A 23,597-nucleotide genomic window follows, 5' to 3' on the forward strand; every position below is an offset into this window, starting at 1 on the left:
GTAATGCAACACGGCTCCAGGTGTGAACCTTGGGAGGGCGTTCGGTGCCATTGTCAACTTTCTACACACAGATTACGCATCGTGAAGCATCTAGATGACTTCTCCTTTTTATCGTATCCACGATAGGCGATCCACGACGGGATCCAATAGTTGGCCGAAAAGGGTCCAAGGACGCGAATCCCAGGGCGGGTCTCTCGGGGTCTTGGGCGCGCCGATTGGCCGCTACCGACCCCGAATCTCAGGGGTACTTGCCTAATTACACTGCCAATGCCAATGCCTCCCATCGTGAACCTCGCCCATTAAATCATTTTCCCCCTCGCATCTTCAACGTCTTGGAGCAGTTTCAGATCTGGCGCCCACAAGAGAGGGAAAGAGAGAGCGCAAGATAGGACCTCTTCAATTTGTTCAGATCGGGAGTTATAGATCGATCTGGCCACCCTCCCATCATGATTCGGCAAAGTACCGAGCGCTCCAACGACTGGCTGAGGCCAGTTGCTGACGACGACGAGGATGACGGCTTCCTCGCTGCATCTGACGATGCTGAGGCCAAGGGATGTCTTGATGAGGGCAATCGATCGACGCTGGATTTGGTCACGGCCACGCTCCCCGTGTACATGACAATTCATCGGTGAATCCGCCCAATTTCGCGCCGTGGTGAAGGCTTCTCTGGTGAAGGAATCAGCGTGCTAACTCTCCTTGAGTGTAGAGTCCGCCGGCTAGTGCTTGCGAGTATCGGTAAGTTTTCGTTATTCAACAATCGGAAATCAGTGGCTAATTCCTCGCCAAGATGACCCTTACACTATGGAGCACTTTAGAGATCCCAAGATGAACGCCCTTGTTGTGAGGCCCTTGGTTGAGCGGCTCTACAACCCAGATGACATCTCAGTCGGTGAGTCCTGACGTGAGATCCTTCGTCTGCAAGATCATTTCCTGACATGGAGCCACGTAGTTTATTGCCTACTGGCCAACCGTGTCTCATTTCTGCGAGACCAGTCCAACACGGTTCATCAGAGCGTCAACCAGGCTCGGGCCATCTTGTGTGAGCTGCTCGCTAGTCGAGTCCTCCGACGCTTTCACGAAGACAACCCGGGGCCCCAGGGCCTTCTGCTACTTGCCCACATCCTCGTGGAGGGATTTGATCCCTTCCAGGGTGCTCCGGAGCACATGGAACGTCGTGGACGCCGCCCGCAGTGGCCTGGGGCTTCCCAAGACGGCTCCGGCTCAGAGAGGAAGGTGACTGCTCTGGAGCTTGCCATTGTTTCTGAGAGCAAATTCTTCATCAGCTCTTCAGCCTGTCAGCGAGCCGTCGACGCTGTCCACAACGGCCAAATTATCTATACACCTCTGTCCTTTATGGATATTCTTCCGGATCACTACAAACGCCGCCCCATCTCTCTTTACGACCCTCGAACGGCGCCTCTCCTTAACCACCACCGCCTCATCGTCCCCTCCAACAGGAATCTCATCGAACTCGTTCATTTCGTCATTCTTCTAGCACTCTACGTCATGACCATGGTCTCGCGGCACTCAGAAGTCAACATGTGGGAATTTGCCTTTTGTGTCTACACAGCCGGCTGGCTTCTCGAAAAGATGGCGGCTATCGTTGAGCATGGTTGGGAGGTTCACGCACAAAATCTATGGGCTTTTCTCGACATTACCTTTGCTTGCATCTTCGGCGCCTACCTCCTCGCTCGCTTGTACGACTTCCTGGCTGACCAGCTTCACTCGGGCTACGGTCTACCGATTCTTTGCGTCGCTGCGCCAGTCATGTTGACGCGAGTTGCCTTCAATCTGCTACCTAACAACCTCGTCTTCATCTCTGTCCACGCCATGATGAAGGACTTTACTGTGCTTACCTTCTTAGCGACCTGGTGCTTCACCGGCTTTCTTCTCGCTCTGCAGTGGCTCGTTAGTGCCAGCAACGACGGCAACAAGGAGTTCAGTTGGTACGTTGTGGGCAAGTGGATGCTCTGGATCTGGTTCGGCCTCGACGGTGAGGGTATTGAGGAGTCGGTACGGTTCCATATCGTGCTTGGTCCAGCGCTCATGATTGCCTTTGCATTCCTTGGCAACACCCTCTTCTTGACGATTCTCATCGCCATGCTCACCAACACCTTCTCCAAGATCGTGGCGGATGAGACGGCTGAGATTCAGTTCCGACGGGCTGTCTTGACGTTTGAGGGCGTCAAGAGCGATTCCATCTTTTCCTATCCTCCTCCATTCAACATCCTTGCGCTGGCCACGCTGCTTCCCCTGAAGCTCGTCACGACAGCTCGAGTGTTCCACATTATCAACGTGGCGCTCATCCGAACGCTGAACTTCCCGACGCTACTCCTGATCAGCTTTGCCGAGCGACGACGGTTGTGGGTGCAGTCCAGACGTGCCTCTGGGAAACGGTCCAAGTGGCAGTTTACAGCTCTATCACCACACAGCGACATCCAGGCTGTCTTCAAGTCGGTGCCGCCTATGGAGATTTCGGACATCATTGACCAACTGGACCCGTTGGGAGAGGTGCCGATCCTGGAAGATGACCTCATGCCGACAATGACGGGCGACAACCCTCGATCCAACCTGCGAAGATGGCGGATGGTGCAGCGTGAGGGACAGAGACCCGCAGACGACAATGTGATTTGGAGTGAGAGCAGTAGCAGTGGCCCAAAGGAAGACTGAGGCGGAAAGGAGAGAGGTGATTTACTAGACTAGACTGTTCAGCATTGCAATGGCGAACTGGTGTTGGGCTGGGTTTGCATTTGGGTTGCAGCATAACTATAACTGTACATAATAAACCGGATAGAGTTGCTTTGGCAAGACTGAAAGGAGTTTTATCGTTGGATCTATAAACTCAATCACGATGGATATATATATTCCTTACACATTCGTTTGTTGACAAGGTTCAGCTCAATGTATATTGCGAGATCTGGGGAGTATATACTTGAACAGAGTCCTGATTGGACAGCAATACAGTGAGTAAAAGTTGAGTTCTCCTTGTTGCCTTTCGTTTGCCCGGCTCTCTGTGCTCGGTGAAGGTCTGTATGTAATGGATGTGTATATATCATTAGATGATAGAGCTCCTGAGATCTTTGCACTACGGACCCTAAGTGCTAGACAAGAGACTTTATCAGCTATTCACACTATTCTACATATCTTTGGCAAGTATATCATGCTTCTTAGCCTCAAGGGTACGTATATATTCTCTCTGGGTGGGTGACATCCATGGATGTATTGGTGTGCCTGAGGCGGGCCCACCCCAGCAAACAATTAATTGATGGGGCCCCGCCGTCATGCCGCTTGAGAGCTCCAAGCACAAGCAAGCATCAAAGGCTGGGCTAACCTCGAATGGTCATGAATTAAACAACTTTAACAACCACATTCGTGCCCATGATCAGTTAATATCCAAGTCCTCACCGCGTACGAATACGAATAGACCATCGACAAGAGGAGTTCATCCCCTCCCCGCCATGGCTCCAGGTCACCACGACCAGCCGCTCTCGCTGCGGCCGAACCCCGTCGCCGACCGCAGACCCAAGAACATCGCCGACTTCATCGCCCGCGTCAATGCTCAGCCCGGCGGCTTCAGAGCTCTGTCCGAGGACAAGCTGCGCGAGGAGATTGCCGCACGCGACGCCGCCAATGGGGATGCTGCCGAGGACAAGGACGTGGACATGGCCGAGACCGGTCAGGATGAGGACGACGAGGACGAGGATCAAGAGGTAGAGAGGGATCCTCAGGAGGTGCGCATGGAGGTGTTGAGGAACATTGAGCAAGTCTACCTTGGTATAGACATGTGCGGCACACGCTAATCTCTCTCTCTCTCTCGCAGCATCGCCGGAAACACAGCCTTCCTCACCCTCGACTTCCTCTCCCTCCTCCTCTCCAAGCAGAACCCCACGCAGGCCGGAGTCACGCTGTCGCAGGGCCTGCGAGACATCGTGGGAATCGGCACCATGGGCTTCGACAAGCTCGACGACCCGACCGTGTCGCCGGCAAAGGCCAAGGATCACGAGGACGTGGCCGTGGGCTGGACCATCATGAAGGTCAACAAGACGCGCGACGCCGCCGAGGAGGCCTGCAAGTTCCTGCAGAAGGAGATTGCGGCAGAGGGGAGGTACTGGGATGAGATTGTGGCGGTTCAGAAGAATGGGTGGTCTATATCAAGGGTCCCCAAGGAGAGGCACACGCTTGGTGTTCGATTTGGCTTTTCAGAAGGTTGGTCCCGTACACTTTTGCTACCGGCCTCTTGCTCACATGGTAAACAGCTGCATCCGATTTCAGAAACAACGGTCTAGCTCCCATGCGGAGAGGAGATGACGGCGCAGTCCAGCTCGACTGTGGCCGACTGGGCGGCGTGTCAGAACGACTCGTTGTGACCCTCGAGAAGGACGGCAAGGTCACAGGCCGCTCTGCCCTCCCAGCGCAGACGACGGACGACGCCCCCCTGGAGGCGCGAGTCCTCGAGGCCCGCAACACCATCTTCTCGCAGGAGCTCTGGTACGAGATCAGGCGCGAGGCCCGCAATCTGGCCGCATACGATGTCAAGCCCGACGGCTCCCGCCTGACGTGCGACTTGGATCCCGCGTCCAAGTCCAAACTGACCATCGAGCTTGTGCCTCTGGGCTCACAGCCGCTGTTGGATGAGTCTCTACCTGACAACCACCTCGCCGAGATGGCGGCCATCTCACTTCACATCCTCCTCACCTCAGCTCATCGGCATGCCGAGCTCATCAGGACACGCCCTATACCGCCTCATGTCACCCGCACGCGAGGCCAGAATATACACACCCTCGTCCGGCCCGTCATCGCCTACTTCATGCACTACCGCCACCTTATCAATGCCACCACCTACGTCGGCCGCATCGTTCAGTCTCTCCGGCACGCCGGCCTCCCCGCCAACTTTATCCTGCTGACGCCCCGGGTCTCGGACCCAGACCCGGCCGACTTGAGGGCGCCCCCGAGTTCGGTTCCGGGGGCCATGGTCCGCAATATCATCCCTCCCATCGACTTCAACCTCCGGCTCACCCTCGTCCCCGGTGCCGTCATGGACGTCCGCGGCCGCACCTTTCTCTTCCCCGTCACCGCCACCTACTACCAAGTCACCACCCCTCCAACCTCGCTCATCGCCCGCATCTGCGCCCCCTTCCGAGAGGGATACCCGACCCCGGACGCCCTACACGACTACCTCAGCACCGCCACCGCCCGCGTCCTGGCCGAGCACTTCCGCTCCCTGCTCGCCTCGCCTCCCTCGAGCACCCGGTGGGTCAAGAGCATCAAGGGCGACTCCATCCGCGACCCCGATAAGGAGGAGTTCGAGATGCGCTTCGCCCTCACCCGCGAACCCAAGCTGCTCGTCACGGGCACCTCCCAGGTCGAGGGTAAGACTTTACGACAGGAGTGGGAGTGGAATCCTGACACCACCTCCGAGCCAGCGAGTTTGCAGGACATTGTCCAGCGCGAGGCCAAGAGGGCGTTTCCCGAGTGAGGAGCAACTTGTAGGCACCAGGGGTTGGCTGCTGGCTACTCCAGACTTGCTCAATACTCTAGAGGCCTTGCCTATGATGGAACATGAAAAGTAGTGGTTCAAGCGATTTCAATGGCGTTTGGCAAGATTAAATCCGGGGCATAGTTAGGTACTTTTAGCATACCAGTTGGGGATATACCCATTTTCCGCATCTATTCCAAGAGAATACACCCGTTCCAAGCATGCCTACACCTTGTCCCTATTCACATTCTCATTCATATGATGCTTCAATTATCAAAAAACGTCCGCTTGCTCTAATTCGTCGGTACCTCATCTGCTCTAGACCATCTTTGCAGGATGCTTCCATCGGCATTGACTGTCCGGCCATGCCATCCATCTTGAAAAAGCAATATCACCAAATACCATCCTCCAGTCCATCCCTGAAGATGCCTTTGTCGTGAATCATAAGTTCCCATGGTGTTTCCCCATGTGCTCCCCGTGCTGAATAATACCCAGCCGAGTCAACCCAAAACTGCCTCTGTATTGTGGCTCCCTCACAAGGCCGAGGTCAGAGCCACAACTCCGTTGCCGTCTAAAGCATCCATTGTCCCTTTCCGTGTTTCCCCGATCCGTGATTTCGTCACACAATGTGGTGACCATGCAGTAAAACAAATCTGTGTATCCTCATGACGCTGCCTGAAAGTGGTCACGATTCGTCTGTTGTCAGCGAGTCGTTCAAGTCGTCGACGTCACCCTGGTTCCTCAGCGCGTATTAAAGAGGAACTTGAGCTCGTTCGTACCCAGACGCGCAATCTGTCTGCCCTCGTTCTCGTCAAGAGCTGCTTCGACGATCTCCTTTTTCTGGTTTTGCAGGGCCACAATTCGGTCCTCGACTGTCTTCTTCGTCAAGATGCGGTACACCTTGACCTCCTTCTGCTGGCCGATTCGATAGGCACGATCAACAGCCTGCATCTCAATGTACGGGTTCCAGAAGGGGTCCATGATGATGACTCGCGACGCTGCCGTCAGGTTCAGACCTGCATTGCCAGCTCGGAGAGACACCAGCATCACCTTGACGTCCTTTCGATCCCGGAAGTTGCGGGCTGCGATGTTGCGATGTGTGGCCGACATGGACCCGTCGTATCTCTCTGGCTTTTCCAGCTTCTCGTGAGACATGGCCACCTGGAGGAGGTCGAGCAACAAAGTCCACTGGGAAAAGACGATCGTCTTCTCTCCTGTTTCGTTGATCTGCTTCAGCAGATCCATGCATGCCGTCACCTTGGCCGCCGGCTCCCACGTCTTGCGCAAGTATCGCATGTACTTTTTGTACGCATCACGGTTCTTGGAAGCCTCCTTGCGAAGTGTCTTGAGCATCGAAGGCTTGATGTCAGATGCCTTCTTCTTGCCTTTTCCTTTGCCCTTGCCCTTATCTTTGCTCTTCTTCTTGGCCTTTGCTGGTTTCTTGGTATCTTCCTCGTCCGAGAACTCGTCGTTAACGATGAAATCCCTCAGGTTTCCCTTGTGGTCGATCTCCTCATCTGAGGAATAATCTGATTCTGATTCTTCCGAATCGTCTGATGAATCGTCCTCCTCTTGGTCTTCTTCGTCGGGCTTCTCCACGACTGACTCGGGCATGTGAATCTTCTGAAAGATGTCGTAGGAGAAGCATTTGCTGGGGTCGAATGGACCACGGCACACGGGGCACTTAGCCCGGTTACTCTCACTCCCTTCCTGCAGATTAAGGGTCGAGGCATTCTCGGCAATGCGAACAAGACATTCGCTACAGCTGTCGTGTCCGCAAGGGATGAAGAAGCTGGGGCACGGGACAGCATCGTAACAAATGGGGCATTCGAAGCCTTCAATGCCCTTGATTCGCTCCACAATGGCTCGATCCAGAGACCTGACCAACTCTTCCTTCTCCTCGTTCGAGATGGCCGAGTTTGGGGCCGCGTCGTCCACATCGAGATTGAGATGTGGGTGGCAACATGCCTGACGCATTCGAAGCAAGAGGACCAGGATGTTTGAGTAATTCTTTCCAATGCTTCCGGCGCGGAGGTACTTGCTGAACTGCACCTGGGCATTCTTTTCCAGCTGGTCGTAGAAGTCACGTTCCTCGGGCGACAATTCCGCATAGACAATTTCTTCAGTCTTGTCGGGGAGCTTCAGGATGGGCTTTCCATCGAGTTCTGAATTCTTCTTGCGACGAAGCATGATGGCCTGGAGAAGCGCTCGCAATCTCTTCATTGCGACGCTCTTTGGATCACCGTTCCGACCGAAAAGAATACCAAACGCCTGACGGAACTCCTCCCATTGGTTGTACGGCTTGATCCTAAGGAAGTTCAGCAGCGAGTAAAGCTCCAGGACTCCGTTCATCATGGGGGTTCCTGTGAGACACCATCGGTACGTTGCTCGCAGTTGGGTACACGCCTTTGCGGTTCTCGTGTCCTTGTTCTTGATGCACTGCGCCTCGTCGAGGACAATACGGTAAAATTTTGCCTTTGCTGGGTGTAGCAGAGGGCACTTGACGAGTAAAGTCTTGTCGTTCATGTCAATGTTTCGGCCACGGTTGTCCTCCATGTACTTGTCAAGTTTCTTGAGTTCCTGCGCAACTGTGCCGTAAGTAGTCAAGACCACGTCGTACTTGAGCAGCTCGTCAGTTGTAGTTTTGCGGTTGTGGTACACAAAGACTGAAAGGCGATGAGAGAGCTTCGTCTTGGTGGCGATCTCTTCCTCCCACTGACGAATAAGTGCCACAGGTCCGACGATCAAGGTTGTCTACCAAGTTAGCAAGGATACCTATGGATAAAAAGAGCTTGACTAACCTTGGGGCGGGTGGTTGCTGGGCGAGACAGAAGCAGCGAAAGGGTCGAGATGGTCTTTCCCAGACCCATGTCGTCAGCAAGAATACCACCTTTGTTCGACCCCGCCTCCATCTTCTTCATCCAGGTTAGAGCGAGCTCTTGGTGAGGGTACAGTGGTCTCTTTAATCCAGCCGGTGTCCCGTCGCGATTCATCTCCGGGATGTCCATGTCAGGTCGAATGTTCTGGAGGAGATTGTCCAGGTCCTTCTCAGTCATTCTGGGGTCGTGGTAGGCATCTTGGATAAAATCCGAGAGTCGCTCGGGCAATGGGTTCCCGTGGCTATCCATGCCGCTGGTATAGTCGAACATGTTCGTTTTGGTGATGATATCAGCAAGAGACGAGGTATGCCCCGAGGACGAACCGGGAACGCTTGGAACACCAGACCAGGGAGCGCCACGGTGTGGAATTCCATTAGAATAACTGTCGTTAGGGTGTCCAAAGCCAGGAAACCCGGGTTGGGGGACGCTTTGGCCGAGGCGGGCAGCTTCAGCCATCGCAACACTGTTAGCGAAGTCTGGCATAAGTGCCGACTCATTCTTAATAGGTCGACCTCCTTGGACGTTCCCATAAGGCGTGTTCGGAGGGCCGGTTGCTGCCGAGCTGTGAACCCCATTGCTTCTAACAGTGGAACTGGTTGAGGGCCCCGAGGCAAACGGATCATCCCAGCTCGCATCATATGCACCCGGGATGAGGAGGCCGGGATTCTCGACTTTTGGTACCGGAGTTCGGTTGGATGGTCCAGGGGTTGCGTTCCAGTCGTCATTGCTAAAGTCAAAGTCAAAGCCCTGTGAGCTGGCAGCGGGTGGTTGGCTATTCATGATTCTTGTGAAAGCGTTGTTGTGAGGAGACAAGTTAGTCGAAGCTGGGCCTGGCGATCCTTGGGAGAGCATCAGCGCATACTCCAGGTCTGCTCTTTCCTGGTCTCGTTGCTTCTCGGCCTTGATTTGCTGAGCAACGATTTCAGAGCCGATATCATCGTCGTCCCTGGTTAGACCGCATCAGTCCACATCCTTGAGGTTTGGCCTGTGAGACAGGTAGCTTACCCAGTAAGGTCGATGAAGTCTATTTGGCTAAAGTCCAATTGGGCTGGAGCGGTAGAAAAGGGATCTCCAGGCGGCATCGGAGACACCCTGCGTGTCTTGGGCTCTGTTCCATGAGTAGAGAGACGAGCGGAATCAACACCCCGTTTTCGAGTAGGCAACGAGTATGATCCGAGCTCGCTGAAGCTCTGGTTGTTTCTTGAGGGGGTGTACATGACTTGGCGATCCCCAGGCTTTCGATATTCTTGAGGAGCAAGGTCAGCGAGGAGTCAAGTGAGAGATGGAGAATCAGATGGCGATGCCACCTGTTTTAGGACAGAATCTCGAGTCAAAGCTGAGTGAAATAGCTGTCTGTGCAGTGGGAAAATGTGGCTTGTGTGGGTTGAAAGGTAGGGCAAGCAAGACAAAGAAGGATAAGGCTCTGGGGCGTCTTTGTACCTTAGATGTACCAGCTCAGGCCAGGTCCTTTGAGGAGTCGTTTGGGGGGTGTTTGGGGAAGGAAGAGAGATGGAAGAAACGGGTGGGAAAAGAAATGGATGGAGAGTGCACAGGAGTAGATGCGACGGAGATGGGTAGAGTCAAGGTTAAGAGGCAGGGTGAGGCAAATTATGGTTGAACGACGGTCAACCGTATGGGTACTGAGACAGGAAAACAGAGAACAAACGGATGCCCGTACCTGAAACAGACCGGGATGCCTCTTGGTTTCTGAGGGGCGTGGTAGGCTGAGGCTCTGCACACATCAAAAGTCAGTCAGTCAGTCAGTCAGTCAGTCAGCCTTCAGAGCAGCGATCCCCGCGGTAACTGTGTATCGTGAAAAGGGCCGGGGGTGACCAGGCTGTGCCAACTTACGAGGCGTAGACTCTTGCGGCTGCTGCTTCTTCTTGGCGGCGTGGAGGAGCTTCTTTAGTCGAGCAATCTCCTGGCGGGCATCTTCTCTCATGTCCTCAACGCTTGCGAGATCTTGGTCGACGAGCGAGTCGAGAATGACCTTTTGAATGGTCAACTCCTCGTTGATCTCGTCGACGCTCATGGAAGCGCCATCGGCATCAGCCATTTTTTATTGTGCTTGACGCCTGCAGCAGCAGGACAGCACACCAGGGATGGGATGGATGTGATGGGTTCAGGCTGGGATCCAATGTGATGCAGAACGAGGCACGCCAGGCACCGGTCGGTCAGAGAGAGGGCGGGCCAAACGAGGCAAGGAGCCGCCCATGGGCGTTGACGGAGGAGGCGAGGTACTGTCCAGTCCAGTCCTGTACGGCACGGTACTCAAGAGTATGAGGTGTGCACCAATGACAACGGATGTGTGGAACAAAGAGCAGGCAGGCCGTTGGGATCGGTAGATTAATGAATGGAGACGAGACACAGCCCAGGTGAAACGGCGTTCTTTTTCTTTATTCCCCCCTTTGTTGTTTCGCGAGCTGAATATTGATGGATGGTGGATGCTTGAAAAAAAACCGGGCACCTCCTGCCGGGTAGGTTTGAACACAGATTAGGATTGTGAATGTGTAGGTAATCGTTGGAGGTGCTGTACCCGATGGTGTGGAAGGAGCTAGAGCCGCGTCACGCGTCGCGCTACAGCAGGTGCGGAGGAGAGATCAATTGGATTGGAGCGTGGGGAGTTATAGTGGTTGACCCGGTGCGAGGGTGCCGCTAGCGGGGGAGGGGACCCGCTGAATCCGCCCTGGACCTGTAGCTTTGGTTGCCCGGCGGAGCTGATGGTGGGGGATAGATGCCTGGGCAGCACCCGACGGGAGGCAATTAAAGGGCGCCAGATTCTAGGTCGAGGTCGAAAAAACACACTTCATAGGGAATTTAATTGCTCCAATGCCGTGATTTTGGTACATCCACGTTTACAAAAAGCCTTTTTTTTTTTTTTTTTTTTTTTTTTTTTTTTTTGCATTTCTTGGCTGCGTCTTTTGTAGCCATCGCCTCGTCAACGACGTCTCAGTGTTGTCATTCACGATCATGCTTCGCCTCTCCCTCCGAATTTCTGATACCTGGCCTGTCGAATGTCAAGATGCTGAGGCTCCCCATGCCGTCTCCGTATTTTATCCCTTTTCAGAGGACTGACGGCTCGCCTGCATATCAAGGCAACCTATGAATCATGTCTTTTCAACCTCCTCGCCTATGCCTATGCGTGTGCGTGCCCAAGACTCAGCTCAGCCATAGGTGGCCAACCCCACCAACCAGAGACACTACAAGTCAACCTCGCAAGGCAGGCTCCCAATGTGCAGTGCTGTCAGACGACGGGCGCCGCTGCTGCCTGCAAGGACACGTCTCTGAGGGAGGAGAAATGGACAAGAGGCGGAATGCATGTGTTGAAATCATGTATCCGTGCTGGGTATATTGGCCCATCCGCCCAGCTCTACATTGGGCTTCAAACGCCGCTTGAAAATATCAGTCGCTATCCGTCCAAACGCCAATAATTACAGTACAGCCCATCTATCCATATCCACTATAACAGCACTAATCCGAGTCTTCTCCGGTCAGCTTGTGCCAGACCTTGCCCACCTTGTGAGTAATCCAATCCCACCAACCCTCCTCTTCTTCATCCTCGTCTTCGTCGTCGCTATCGCTATCACTGTCCTCATCTTCATCGCCTTCTTTGGACGATGGAGCTGCCGACTTTGAAGGCTTTGCCGACTTGCTGGACGCCTGAGACACGCTGGCCTCTGCCGGCTTTGACGGCGCCACCGGCACCGTTGGCCGTTCAGGTTGCTTCGGCTTCTCAGGGACTGTCGGTCGCGTAGGTTGCGACGGCTTTTCTGGAATGGTTGGGCGAGCCGGCTCCTTAGACCCAGACGACTCTGCCTCATGCGAGGACACGGGGTCTGCTGGCTCCTCGGGCAGCTCTTCAGGCTTGTGCAGACCAACGGGCTTCAGCGGTAGTCGCAGGGTGCCGTTATTGGGAGCCGGCTCAATGCCGACCGAGTCGCACAGCATGTTGTACACCTCGATATTTTCTGTTTGTGCCCTGTTAGTTACGAAACTGCCAGTTTTCTCGGGTCTTGACTTACGGAACACGTCAACTTGACTGTTTGCTGGGTGCGGGAATGCAGGGCCACGGGCGATGAAAATGGCCCGCATCAGCGGATGCTCATGATCGTAGCCGTGAAGACCACGGGGGTGGTACACGAGCTTCTTCTTCTGTCCCTCCTTGACATCGAACTCCTTTTTGGTGACAATAGCCCAACCTGTTTTCGGTACTACCCACAAGGGAGCGATGCGGTGATGCTTGGAGAAGTGGTATCGCTCGGGCATGTCGACGTCTCGAAGATAGACTTCGTAATTTGGGTTCGACTTGGACTTTTCCTTGAGCTGATCGTAGAGCCCTTGAAGGTCATCAAGATTTTTGGGACGTAGACCGTACAACGGCCACCCGTCGATGTGCTCGATCTTGTCGATATCGATGAGGTCCTCGAGCTGGATCAGCCGGGAGATATCCGTCGTTGCCATGCCATGATCCGACACCACAATGACGTTGACAATCTTTGTCAGATTTCTCTCCTCGAGGCCCTTGAAGACGTTGCTCAGCATGGTATCCACCTTCTCGATAGTATCGCGGATCTCAGTGCTGTTAGGGCCAAACTTGTGTCCGTTGGAGTCAACGTGAGGCACATAGGAGGCAATCAGTTGAGGTCGCATATCCTTGACATCTGCCGTCTTGTCTTCCAGGCCGGGCATATCAAGGAATTGCATGATCCTCGAGACTTTGTTGTCAAGCGTCTCCTTTTGGTTGAACTTGTCCAGAATGCTTGGGTCCTTGTGCAGAACATGCGCCTCGCTTCCGGGCCACATGTGGATGGCACTTCGGACTCCTTGCTTCTCGGCCGTCACCCAGAATGGCTCTCCTCCCCACCACTTCGGGTCCAGACTACGGTCTGGATCGGTATAGAAGAACTGGGCCTGAAGATCGGGGTCCCAGAATGTGTTGCTAACAATGCCGTGGGACTCGGGGTACAAGCCAGTCGCAAGTGTGTAGTGATTCGGAAACGTGACGGAGGGAAAAGAAGGATGCATCCACTTTGGCGACACACCCTCTGCGATGAACGAGTTGAGCGTTGGTGTCAGGCCGCGCTGGAGGAAGTCGGCGCGGAAACCATCCAAGCTGATGATGAGGGTCGTGGGCGCGAAGAGGGCGGTACCGTTGCTCACCAGCGCCTGCTTCAGGGGTTTGACCTTGCGATTCTTGGACAGCTTCCAGGCCATCAAGATGAGGATCGCAAAGCCGATTGCGATGAGGGAATGGATAAAGACCCAGCGGCGCCAGCTGCGACGTCTCTGGGCCTTGGCCTCGGCGATGAGATTGAGATGGTGTCGATCAATCTCATCACTATCATCCCTCTCACTGCTCTCGCCGGTGGAGCTGCCCTCCTTCATCCCTCCCTCTTCCATCTCGTACATTAACTGTCCGTCTTCTCCATGTTGCGCATCCTCCACTAGCTTCTCACGTTTCTTCTGTCTCCTCTGACGTCGAGCGCTTCTCTTTTCGGATACAAGGTCTTCGGTCGAGCTGTTGAGCTGAAAAGTGCCTGAATTGCTTCCTCGACGTCCAAACATCTTTTTAAAGTTGGGTACGGCGAGTCCGGAGCCACGACGCTCTCTTTCCTGCTTTTTTCTGGTATCGGTAACAAGCCGATCGATATCTTCCTCCTCCATCAATACGATGCGATCGTGGGCGCGAAGCTCCCGGCTATTTCTGGCGCGGGAAATAAGCTCATCGTCGTCGCTGTCCGTGTCCTGGTCGCTGCGGGTGTGGATTGATGAAGCATCGTCGTCGTATGCGATAGGAGAGAGGAACGAGGCATTATCGCGGTCCCCGCGAGAGGGACTTGTGTCAAGTCCTTGCAGTGACATGATGACGAGACCTCAGGAGGGGTTGGCGAGGCACGAGAAGTGGCACATCTGTCACGGAGGCTATCGCCGACGCTTTAAAGGGGATGTAAGACATGGACCCTGATGAACTTGGGCGCAGGATCGCGAATGAGACCGGGGTTACTATCCGCCGACTTCCGGCCGCCCACATTCGACCCATGAATCGGACGACCTCGTCGAGGTCATTGGCGGATTTCAAGACGAACTACTGGATCCCGTTAGTTTACTTAATCTTTATGGATCAAGAGGTGGTTCTTGTATGACACTTGGTTAATTACTCCAGGGTCCAGGGAGTGAGCGGATTGGGAATCTGGGCCGATGCAGGGCCGTTTACGAGCATCTTTCTTTGGGCTGCAAGTGATTGAGAAAAGCTGGCACTCCGCGACCAGGTGTTCCTTCCTGTGAGGCAAAAGTTAAAGTTGAATGTACAATTCTAAAGATAGATGGCTAGCTGGTTCTTCACAGTTGAACTAAGTCGTGAACCAGCGACAAAAAAGAAAGGTTTGCGGTTTGTGTGGATCGAACACACGACCTTCAGATATCGGATGATTGAAGTTTGGCTTCAGTCTGACGCTCTCCCAACTGAGCTAAACCCGCTGTTGCTTGTTATCCATTACTACCAATTCTGGCTATGTCGACAGGGGCTCCAGACTCTCTCGAGTGATCAGAGGGAAGGGATGCTCGTTTAGGGGAGTCACCTTGAAAGTAATAATGTCCGAGGCTGATAATGCTCATAGCCTTCTAAGCTTTCATTCTACTGTATCATAGTTTAGATCTTGTTCAGGGCATAGGCATCGCAATCAAACTTGTCCACAGCGGTGACTTCAACCTTATCGGTCAATCCCTCTCTCAACAAACTCATCTCAGCCTAGAGTTTCCCACCTCTACTCGCAAACCATCCCTCTGCTTCATCCACCCCCAGAAGGGACGAGATGAAAATACGCCCAAGAACGTCTATATCATGGGCCATCGCCTCCTGGAGAACTTTGCCAAACAGCGCATCTGTCACCACTAGATGCTTCTTGTTCATCCAGGCCTCTGCAAAAGCTAACGGAGAACGCGCATGCCATAGATGCGCCGACAGGGTCCAGGAGTGACATAGCCCCATCCTCCCATCGCACTGCAGTCCTTTATGGCCGGCCATGATGCGGTAGATCTGCATAAAATAGAATGTGAAGAGAAGTGTGCGTCGGAGAGACTCTTGGAGGATCCAGTCCATCCAGAATGCCTTGGTTGGGGCTATCGGGAAGAGGGGGAGGGAGCAGGTGGACGTCCGGTCCAAGTCAAATTGCACATGAGAAAACAGAGCCATCGCCGAGGACTCTATAGCGGGGATCATGCGTTCTGCAGATGCTCTAGCGCCAATGTCACCGTCAAAGAGTCGGATGATTTGGTACAGGAGAAGAGCGTGGGTGTGCGCAAGGCACTCGAACGGCGTCACGGGTGGAGGTGCTGATAGGAGATCATTGACGCGGGTCTCGATGCTACGGAAGATGAAGGGGGAGTTTACTCGGTTCTTTGCGAGATACAGTGCACAGGCTGCATGCGCGTCTGCAGAAAGCTTTAGTGAGTACCCGGCTGAGGAGAGGTGAACCTTACCCTGCATTGATCGTGGCATTTCGTTCTTGTACAGGAGAGCGTGGCACCAAGGGGTCTGGTTTTCGAGGACCATAGTCGAAGGAGCCTTTTGGATCTCTGCTATTGACCATTTGAGGCGACTTGTAATGGCTTCTGGGATTGCACCAAACTCCTTGGTGGACGGGGGAGAAAGATCTAAAGACGGCTGGATGAGGTCCAAAGTGGCGTCGTCAAGAGGAACATCAAAAGACGCAAGTTCATTAAAGTTGGTATCAATATCCGCAATGACAGCATTGAAGTCATCCACGATGGGTTCATCGAGTTGACCGACAGCCGGGGGCGTAGAGGATGCCGACTCATTCGTCAGCAGGCCGGGCATGATGGTCTCTGGCGAACTTGACGAATTCGTCGTCGTGGTCTGCCCCCGCGGAGTTCGCGAAGGATATTGACAGGGGATGCATCTCTGCGAGCATCGCAGACAGGCCGGTACTGCAAAGTCGCAGCGCCGCTTGGCCTTTGTGCAGGCGGCGCACGACTTCCGTCGCGGAGGAGGGTTGCGGCGTTCCCGAGCGGTGAGAGACATGGGGGGAAAAGGTCCACAGCGGAGACTTTGACATGCGGAGAATGTGAAGAAAGGAAATGCTAGAGCCTCTGCGGCTGAGATGCACGCGTCGTGTTTGATGTTGAAGGATCAAGGCGAGACTTGCGAGTGAGAGATCGGGCCTAGAGTGGAGGTCCGCCGGAAAAATGGGTCTGGGCGGAACTCCGCCCGGTGAAGGTGACTCGGGACCTACAACCGCCGGGGCCGGGAATAGCGGACCGTGGCCGGCGGAGGCTCATCAGAGATGATCTTCAGCGGAAATGGGTGAGAGTTCGGGATTTTTCAAAAGGGGTTTGATATAAAGTCTGTCATGTTTCGCCAAAGCACTGAGGATACCCAGAAAGCATCTACAGCAGTTCACCTCAACTTACACAAGACTTGTTTTGTTGCTTGAAGGCAGAGACACCTGAACTTTATCCTCCCACGCAAATCAACCGACACTATTCACCATGTCTGGCCTTACAGTCTTCGTTTGTGGTGCCACTGGCTGCCAAGGTGGCGCTGTAGCTCGCTACCTTCGATCAAAGGACGTCGAAGTCCAAGCCCTCGTCCGGGACCCAACATCCAAGAAAGCCCATGACCTAGAGTCCATCGGAGTCAAGCTCACTCCCGGTGACTACGACAACAAGGAAGCTATCGGGGCAGCCATGGCAGGCTGCACCTCCATCTTCCTGGTCCTCATGCCCGACTTTACGGACTTGACCAAGGAGCGGACCTGGGCCAAGAACATCTACAGCGCTGGCAAAGCGTCTGGTGTGAAGCACGCTGTGTTTTCTAGTGGGTTTAGCGCAAATGAGCCTGACAAGCTTGCGGCTCTGAAGCCTGGTAGCTTCGTCGACACGGTGATGAGAAACAAGCAAGTCATTGAAATCGAAACCCGTACGGCCGGCTTTGAGTACTGGACAGTGTTGCGCCCTGGTAACTTCATGGCAAACTACTTCGAGCCCTTTGTCATGATGTACCCGAGCCTCGTCAAGGAGGGAGTCTGGACGACGGCACTCACACCCGCAACCGTCCTGCCCAAGGTCGACACGGTTACGATCGGCAGGTTCGGCGGCGAGGCGCTCCTGAACCCGGAACGCTTCCACGAAAAGGAGATCCTCTACGCCGATGAATGGCTCACACCGGATGAGGTTATGGAGAAGCTTTCCAAGGCCGTGGGTCGAGAGCTCAAGACAAACTACCTGACTGACGAGGAGATCGACGCCCAGAAGGACACCAACCCCTTTATCACCGGGCAGCTTATTATGCGGGACATGGGAAAGCTTACTAGCCTGGAGGAGGTAAAGAAGTGGGGGATTCCTCTCAGTTCGTTTGACGAGTTTCTGGAGCGGGAGAAGGAGGCTGTTCGGGAGACCTATCACAAGTCTAGCTGAGTACGAAAGAACCGCCATACTTGGGGAATAGGGCAAAGCTTGCAGTGGCTAGATAGGGAGCGATAAATTATGAAAACACAGAGCTTAGGGTGCATCTACGATCCGCTCTATCACACTCGTTGACGTGATATCAATGTGGCCATCAAACTTCAATCTCTGTATATTTGATTCTCCTGCAGAAAAGGACAGTAATGGCCGAGATAGTCATACCCATGCCATGATTTAACCCCTTATTGTTGATGCGACTAACGGCCTGCCAATGCATGTAGACAGCCGTATGTATATATTGTTTAAAGCCTGTTGCACAGGCTGCCTGCCAATTTGCGCCCTGACCATTGAACGCCGTCCATGAATGTAGATGTAGTAGTAGTAGTAGTAGTAAATCCGTTATGATTCTGCTTGATCGTCCAACATCACCCAAAACTCGTAGTCCTGAAGATCTTCAAACAGTTGACTGGTTGTCCGACGTGTTCCAATAATTAATGTGCTACTCCAATCGTCTCCGGTGAGCCCGCCTTGTTTTTCTGAGGAGTCTCGGTAGGGCGAGCCTGCTCTTCTGCAGATGAAGTCGCTTCCGCTCTGGCCGATGTGTCTCCCTGTTCGGGGCTGGGCACTGTCGTATTCTCGCCACCAACTGCCACGGCTTTATCGTTATTTTCGACCACATTACTGGTGGGCTCGGCAGATTGCACGCTAGCCGGAGCCTTTCCATTCCCGTCGAACGCTTGGTTGGGGTCGTCAAACAGAGGAAGAGCGGTTCCCACCGGGATCTCGTGAGGGATGTAGCTTCGGTTGGCCTCGTTAGAGCTGCTAGGAGTACTGCTCGACTCCCCTCGCTCGGAATCTACCCGCGACTGTCGGCCTGATCCCGGATGGGTACCGTCAAGGTCATATGCGGCGCTTCCTCTCATTGTTGGGTTATGTGGCCATCCCAAAGGCATGCTGGACACTCGACGATGCTGCCCCGGGGTTCCGCTGCGCACAGCCCCAATAGGGACCGGTTGTCGCTCGACGGCCATCTGCTTGTCACCGCTTGTCTGAGAACTATGATCGCCGGTCGTTTGGAATATGGTGCTGGGCTTTTCGCGGACCTCGTCCTTCTCGCGCCTGAAACCCAGGGCCGCGGCGAGACTTCCACCAGCAGCCAGAGTGGTAACCGCAGCAACAACCGACGATGAGAAACCCTGGAACTGAGGAACAACGCCCTTATTTGATGTCTCGTCGAGGAACATCCAAACGGTAAAGGCCACGAGGCCAACAGCGAGGAGAATTGTGAGAATTGAAGCTCCTGCCTTGTCTCCCCCAGTGATGGGGTCCCAGTCGACTTCAGGGGTTGTACGTCCAATATCCGCAGAGCCACCACCTGGGTCACCCTTACTTGTGCCTCCGGTATCCTGTGTCAAGGGGGCGGGTCGACTCTGGATCATGCACGAAAGAGTGACTTCCAAAGCGGCCATTTGCTGACCGACACTCGTACTACCTTCAAACTTGTTCTTGGTCCAGTAAAGACCACACATTCGTTTGTTGCTTCCTCCGGTACAAACCTTCGTCGCGGCGACAGCTGAGGTTCGCAGGAGAGGCATGATCATGTCGGCAGTGTACGGGGCCCACTGAGTAGTGACAGCTAGCCATCGGCTCAGATATGCCTTGAAAGACTGTTGATCGAGGTTGCAAAGTTTGACGGGCTCACAGGCGACCTCTGACATGATGTTCTTTTCGGGGCCCGCAAAGAAGATCTTGACACCTTCGAGGAGGTTGTCAAGGCGATCCTTCCAGACTTGGCTCTCGGTAAAGTTGTACATGGCGGCAGCGCCGAGGATGAAACCGCCAGCGTTGTACGAAAACTGGTACGGCACGATCTTCGAGCACGAGTTTCCAGTATGAGCGCCGTCATACACGTAGAATGACTTGGGGTCGATGAATTTGACCTTCTCCATCCAGTCATAGGTGGTCTCGGCCCAATCTGCATAACTGCTATTGCCGGTGAAGAGGGCGAGACGCGCGCCCAAGGCGAAGAAACATGCTTGAGAAATGGAATTTTTGTAGTCGTAACCGTTGTTCCACTAAGTCCAAGAATGGCGGCTGATTAGCTTTCATCCACACCATGTAGAGCGATGGTGGCCAGGATCTAGAAGCGCTCAGACAGCGCCACGGAACCTGACAGGCAAGAGGAGGAAAGTTTAAGAATTGACCAAGAATTATACGCACCTGGAAGATCTGCCATCGCAAACCACCGCCACAGTGCTCCGTATCCCAACGAGCGGCTTGGGTGTTGAAGACGGCCTGGGCGAGGGCGAGCCATTGCGGCTCATCGGGTTCAGGATGAGGAAAATTGTATTCGGCGGCCGACATGACGGCGAGACCCCAGAATCCCTGATCATCGTTTCCTTCGGTTCTGGTCTGGTTGAGGGGCATGTAATCATTGTGGTCGCCGACTTGGAAGAGCAGTGCCTGCTTGGTAAGGGCAACGTATTCGTCGTCGCCTGTGTAGGCCCAGTAATCGATGAGGGATCCCATCATGGCACCGGTATACCACCCTGTGAGAGCGATTAGCACCGGGGCACAAGGGTTGAAGAAACGACGTACAGTAGTAAGGCTCGGGGAGCAGGCCTGGGGTACCGCCAGGCTCATGGCCGTGATACATGCCGACCAAGTCGGCGGCAATGTCCTTTGCGATGGACGTGATGGAAGCTGGAGAGGGTTCAAATGTTAGCCTGCCTGGGCAGTCTTCAACATCAAGTCAGGGCAGGGCGCAACGTACAAGTCGAGTTGGGATCCAGTTCGTAGGCGGCGGCGAGGAGGCCATTGAGCATCATCAGCAGAGTCGCCATGAGCGCGCCGGCCCCGAGCCTAGGCTCCGATCCCCATGTCAGACGCATGGCGAAAGAGAGAAGTGAGCGACGATGAGCTCAACGACGACGACAATGCGCATCGAGCTTCATGAGGAGGAATGAAGCGACGAGAAGGCGAGGCGTGCGTCGAAGAAGAAGAGTGAGACGGACGACCAAGAAAGGTGACCAAGAAAGGATTGGATGGATGGGATGCGATGGATGACGGCAAAGGGCGGAGGGAGGGGGGCGGCGCCTGAACTTGAGCGGAGGGGCCGGGATGGCTAAAGAACGGCGGGCGGGAAACCAGGGGAAGAAAGGACCGGGAGCTACTGTAGGTACTGTAGTTTAGGTACTTTACAAGCGAGTGGACGGATCGGATATAACTGAACCAAAGGTTGTGAATCCAGAAGGTGAAAAGAAGAGAGGTGAGAGATAAAAAAACAGAGACAGGGCAAGACAGGATGATGGACCCCAGAGTGGTGCGTGTATGCACAGGACAACAAAAGGACGGCAAAAGGTGTGTGAGTGGGCAGCGGAACGACTGGCTCGTGTTGTTGAAGCTCACTGATGGACATCCCAGCCCATTCTGACAGGAGGACCAGCAAAGCAAAAAAGCTAAAAAGGACGTTTCCCGGGGCCAGGCCAGGGGCTAAGGATCGTGTACAGCCTCTGCACGCATGCTGGCGGTACCTGTCAGCGGCCATTTCTAGCGCCAGTCTCACCCCGACGAACGCGTATAATAGGTAGGGCTACCCATTCGAGACCCATCGGCTGAGATGCCCAGCGATCATTCCCACTCAATGACCCCCTGGCCCAGGCCACGAGATTTCCCAATACGAGGGGAGCACCTTGGGATGGCGTCCCCGGCTCCACCTTGTCGATACGGGGCCTACGTTGGGAAAGGTGCCGCCCAGATGGGATAAGCTTGAAATGAATCTCTCATCAGAGACTCGTAAGGCACGGAGCCTGCTGCGTAGGGCAACCGCTAGGAGACCGGAGACAAGCTTCAACCGGTGGCTTTGCTAAGCTTATACGAAGTATCCGTAGGTACTTGGAGAATACAAGCATAAAGGTGGTTTAGGTAACAGGTGAGTAAGCCAACACCAAAAAGCCATTGTTTGGTCACAGATCAAGCATCGGCTGCGTGCGTGAGTGGCTGGGAGGGAGCAGGACAAAGACTTTCTCGCTGCCCTCGACTCACTCGCCTGGCCTCGTCTGACATGGACTGGCCTTGATGGGATGTCCGACCGGCATCCATGCGAAAACCGAAATTTGCATTGAGCCGGGGGCCACAAGCTGAACGAGGCTGTGACGTAGTGTTCCACCTGTCTTGTCTTGCCTTTGTCTGTTGTGCCCCCATCTTTTCGATGTGGAACGCTCGGCTTTGTTTTGTCTTTCATTTCTTGTCCGTCTGTTTCGCTCTGCTTGCGGTTTCAAGTCGCGCCGCATCGAATTCCCAGCAACAGGGACCATGTACACATATTTATCGACCGCCTTCGACGTGGCCGAACGCGTCACCAACATGCATGTACGTGCATGCTGTGGAGTGACGACTGAGAGTCCGTGAAAGATGCTGCATTACCTTTTTGGGACAGAAGCGGCCGGCCCTGGGCGCTTCGGATCCTCGGCCGAATGATCATTTGCATGCGGGTGGGGCAAAGCCATTTGATTGGCCATTTGTCTTGCTGACAAAGACTCGAGCAATGCATCTCAATTGAACGTGAGCAATCTCTTTTGCTCTCTCAATGCTCACTCACCTTTGGTGGGTGTGTTATTGCGAGATTCATATTTTATGATTGAAGCGCGAATTCATCCAATGAATTACTCCGACTTTCCTTCTCAAATTGTCACAACTTATGTTGTGTCTCCCTCACAGATAGATCCAGTTGCCGTAACGTCAGACACCAGACACTGCAAGTGTGCAACTGCTACAGAATCTCCCTGGGACTGAACACCCAAAATATGATATAGAAATACCAGGCAGGGCTCTCTGTGATGCCTAGTCGAGTATTGGCGACACAACCAGGCGCCTGCACCACGGCATATTGCAACTCGAGAATGCGTGACTCTCGCGGTGCACGATGATCGCATGTTTTAGTTCATTCATCCATGGTTTGTGGACCAAACCAAGCGAAATTTTCTTTCAAATAAGAGCCTTGGGCCGTAACAGTCTGAGGTAATCTCGGAGAGTGAAAGGTCGCGGGATGTTGCAGAGTGTTGAGAACGACTATGTGAGGCCATAACCCAACCATCCAATCGGAATGACACTTCACTCTCTAGAAACCACAAGACTCGATATACTGAAATGATATGCGAGACGAAATAGGGGCTAGGAAGGCTATCAGTCATCTATTTTAACCACGGAGCCTCTCGACCTGGCTCATGACTATCACTGGGGTTGCACCGCTGGTGCTGAAGGCAATGGAGGATATTCAAGGCGCCAAAGACTAGGGCATGGACATAAGTCTTCGGAAATTAGAACTTTGGCCATCTTGCTCTGACATCCTTGCACCTAAATTACATCTCGGGTTGTGTTTCGAAAATCAGGGGGATCTCTCTCGACTCGTCGGCCGACCAGTACCCCTGGTTCGGCCTCAAATAATTTCTTGCGAGTTCTCGCGGCGTTCGCCTATGACAACCAGGCCAAGACAGTAATGTACTCCGTCGTCTAGGCGGTTAAATCAGCAACTGAGTATCTGCTAGGCTGGGAAGGCTCGAATTGGTCCATTCTTTGCAAGTGCTTTTTGCTTGCAAATCGCCCACTCTGCCTGCTTCTCGTTGCCTACGCAGCCCCAGTGATTGAGGTTATTGGTTGACTATCAGCTACGTTGCCCCGGGCAGGTATTGAGCAGGCCATAATGGGGCACCTGAGTTCAAGGTCTTCGGAAAAGGGGATCTGTTTTCGTATACATTGATACCATGGCAGCGAGGGGGAGGGTCAGGACAGTGGTTTAGGAGCTCATACCTAACCCCTCC

The 23,597-nt window shown here is 53.9% G+C and overlaps 7 protein-coding genes across 7 annotated transcripts; 3 read left to right on the plus strand and 4 right to left on the minus strand.

Annotated features, from left to right (window-relative positions):
• Positions 1 to 446: 446 nt before the first annotated feature.
• Positions 447 to 2,670, plus strand: NCS54_00413600 (Hypothetical protein; the record flags this gene model as incomplete). Its single annotated transcript, XM_053149685.1, has 4 exons — positions 447 to 628; positions 707 to 735; positions 788 to 889; positions 950 to 2,670. 4 exons carry the CDS (start codon positions 447 to 449, stop codon positions 2,668 to 2,670), a joined length of 2,034 nt encoding a protein of 677 aa, XP_053005660.1.
• A 788-nt stretch (positions 2,671 to 3,458) lies between these two features.
• NCS54_00413700 (Mediator of RNA polymerase II transcription subunit 17) lies at positions 3,459 to 5,476 on the plus strand (the record flags this gene model as incomplete). The annotated part of the gene is made up of 3 exons (XM_053149686.1): positions 3,459 to 3,760; positions 3,821 to 4,206; positions 4,257 to 5,476. 3 exons carry the CDS (start codon positions 3,459 to 3,461, stop codon positions 5,474 to 5,476), a joined length of 1,908 nt encoding a protein of 635 aa, XP_053005661.1.
• A 741-nt stretch (positions 5,477 to 6,217) lies between these two features.
• NCS54_00413800 (Hypothetical protein) lies at positions 6,218 to 10,411 on the minus strand (the record flags this gene model as incomplete). The annotated part of the gene is made up of 5 exons (XM_053149687.1): positions 6,218 to 8,230; positions 8,278 to 9,301; positions 9,361 to 9,601; positions 10,034 to 10,087; positions 10,207 to 10,411. 5 exons carry the CDS (start codon positions 10,409 to 10,411, stop codon positions 6,218 to 6,220), a joined length of 3,537 nt encoding a protein of 1,178 aa, XP_053005662.1.
• A 1,415-nt stretch (positions 10,412 to 11,826) lies between these two features.
• Positions 11,827 to 14,217, minus strand: NCS54_00413900 (Hypothetical protein; the record flags this gene model as incomplete). Its single annotated transcript, XM_053149688.1, has 2 exons — positions 11,827 to 12,323; positions 12,378 to 14,217. The coding sequence occupies 2 exons, from the start codon at positions 14,215 to 14,217 to the stop codon at positions 11,827 to 11,829; spliced, it is 2,337 nt and encodes a 778-aa protein (XP_053005663.1).
• Positions 14,218 to 15,103: 886 nt separating this feature from the next.
• NCS54_00414000 (Zn(2)-C6 fungal-type domain-containing protein) lies at positions 15,104 to 16,426 on the minus strand (the record flags this gene model as incomplete). Its single annotated transcript, XM_053149689.1, has 1 exon — positions 15,104 to 16,426. The coding sequence occupies exon 1, from the start codon at positions 16,394 to 16,396 to the stop codon at positions 15,104 to 15,106; it is 1,293 nt and encodes a 430-aa protein (XP_053005664.1). The 5' UTR covers positions 16,397 to 16,426.
• Positions 16,427 to 16,863: 437 nt separating this feature from the next.
• NCS54_00414100 (NmrA domain-containing protein) lies at positions 16,864 to 17,790 on the plus strand (the record flags this gene model as incomplete). Its single annotated transcript, XM_053149690.1, has 1 exon — positions 16,864 to 17,790. The coding sequence occupies one exon, from the start codon at positions 16,864 to 16,866 to the stop codon at positions 17,788 to 17,790; it is 927 nt and encodes a 308-aa protein (XP_053005665.1).
• Positions 17,791 to 18,269: 479 nt separating this feature from the next.
• Positions 18,270 to 20,669, minus strand: NCS54_00414200 (Mannan endo-1,6-alpha-mannosidase; the record flags this gene model as incomplete). The annotated part of the gene is made up of 4 exons (XM_053149691.1): positions 18,270 to 19,853; positions 19,999 to 20,327; positions 20,377 to 20,481; positions 20,552 to 20,669. 4 exons carry the CDS (start codon positions 20,667 to 20,669, stop codon positions 18,270 to 18,272), a joined length of 2,136 nt encoding a protein of 711 aa, XP_053005666.1.
• Between the last annotated feature and the right edge of the window lie 2,928 nt (positions 20,670 to 23,597).

The sequence above is a fragment of the Fusarium falciforme genome, chromosome 3 (assembly GCF_026873545.1).
Source record: "Fusarium falciforme chromosome 3, complete sequence".
Lineage (NCBI taxonomy): Eukaryota > Fungi > Ascomycota > Sordariomycetes > Hypocreales > Nectriaceae > Fusarium > Fusarium falciforme.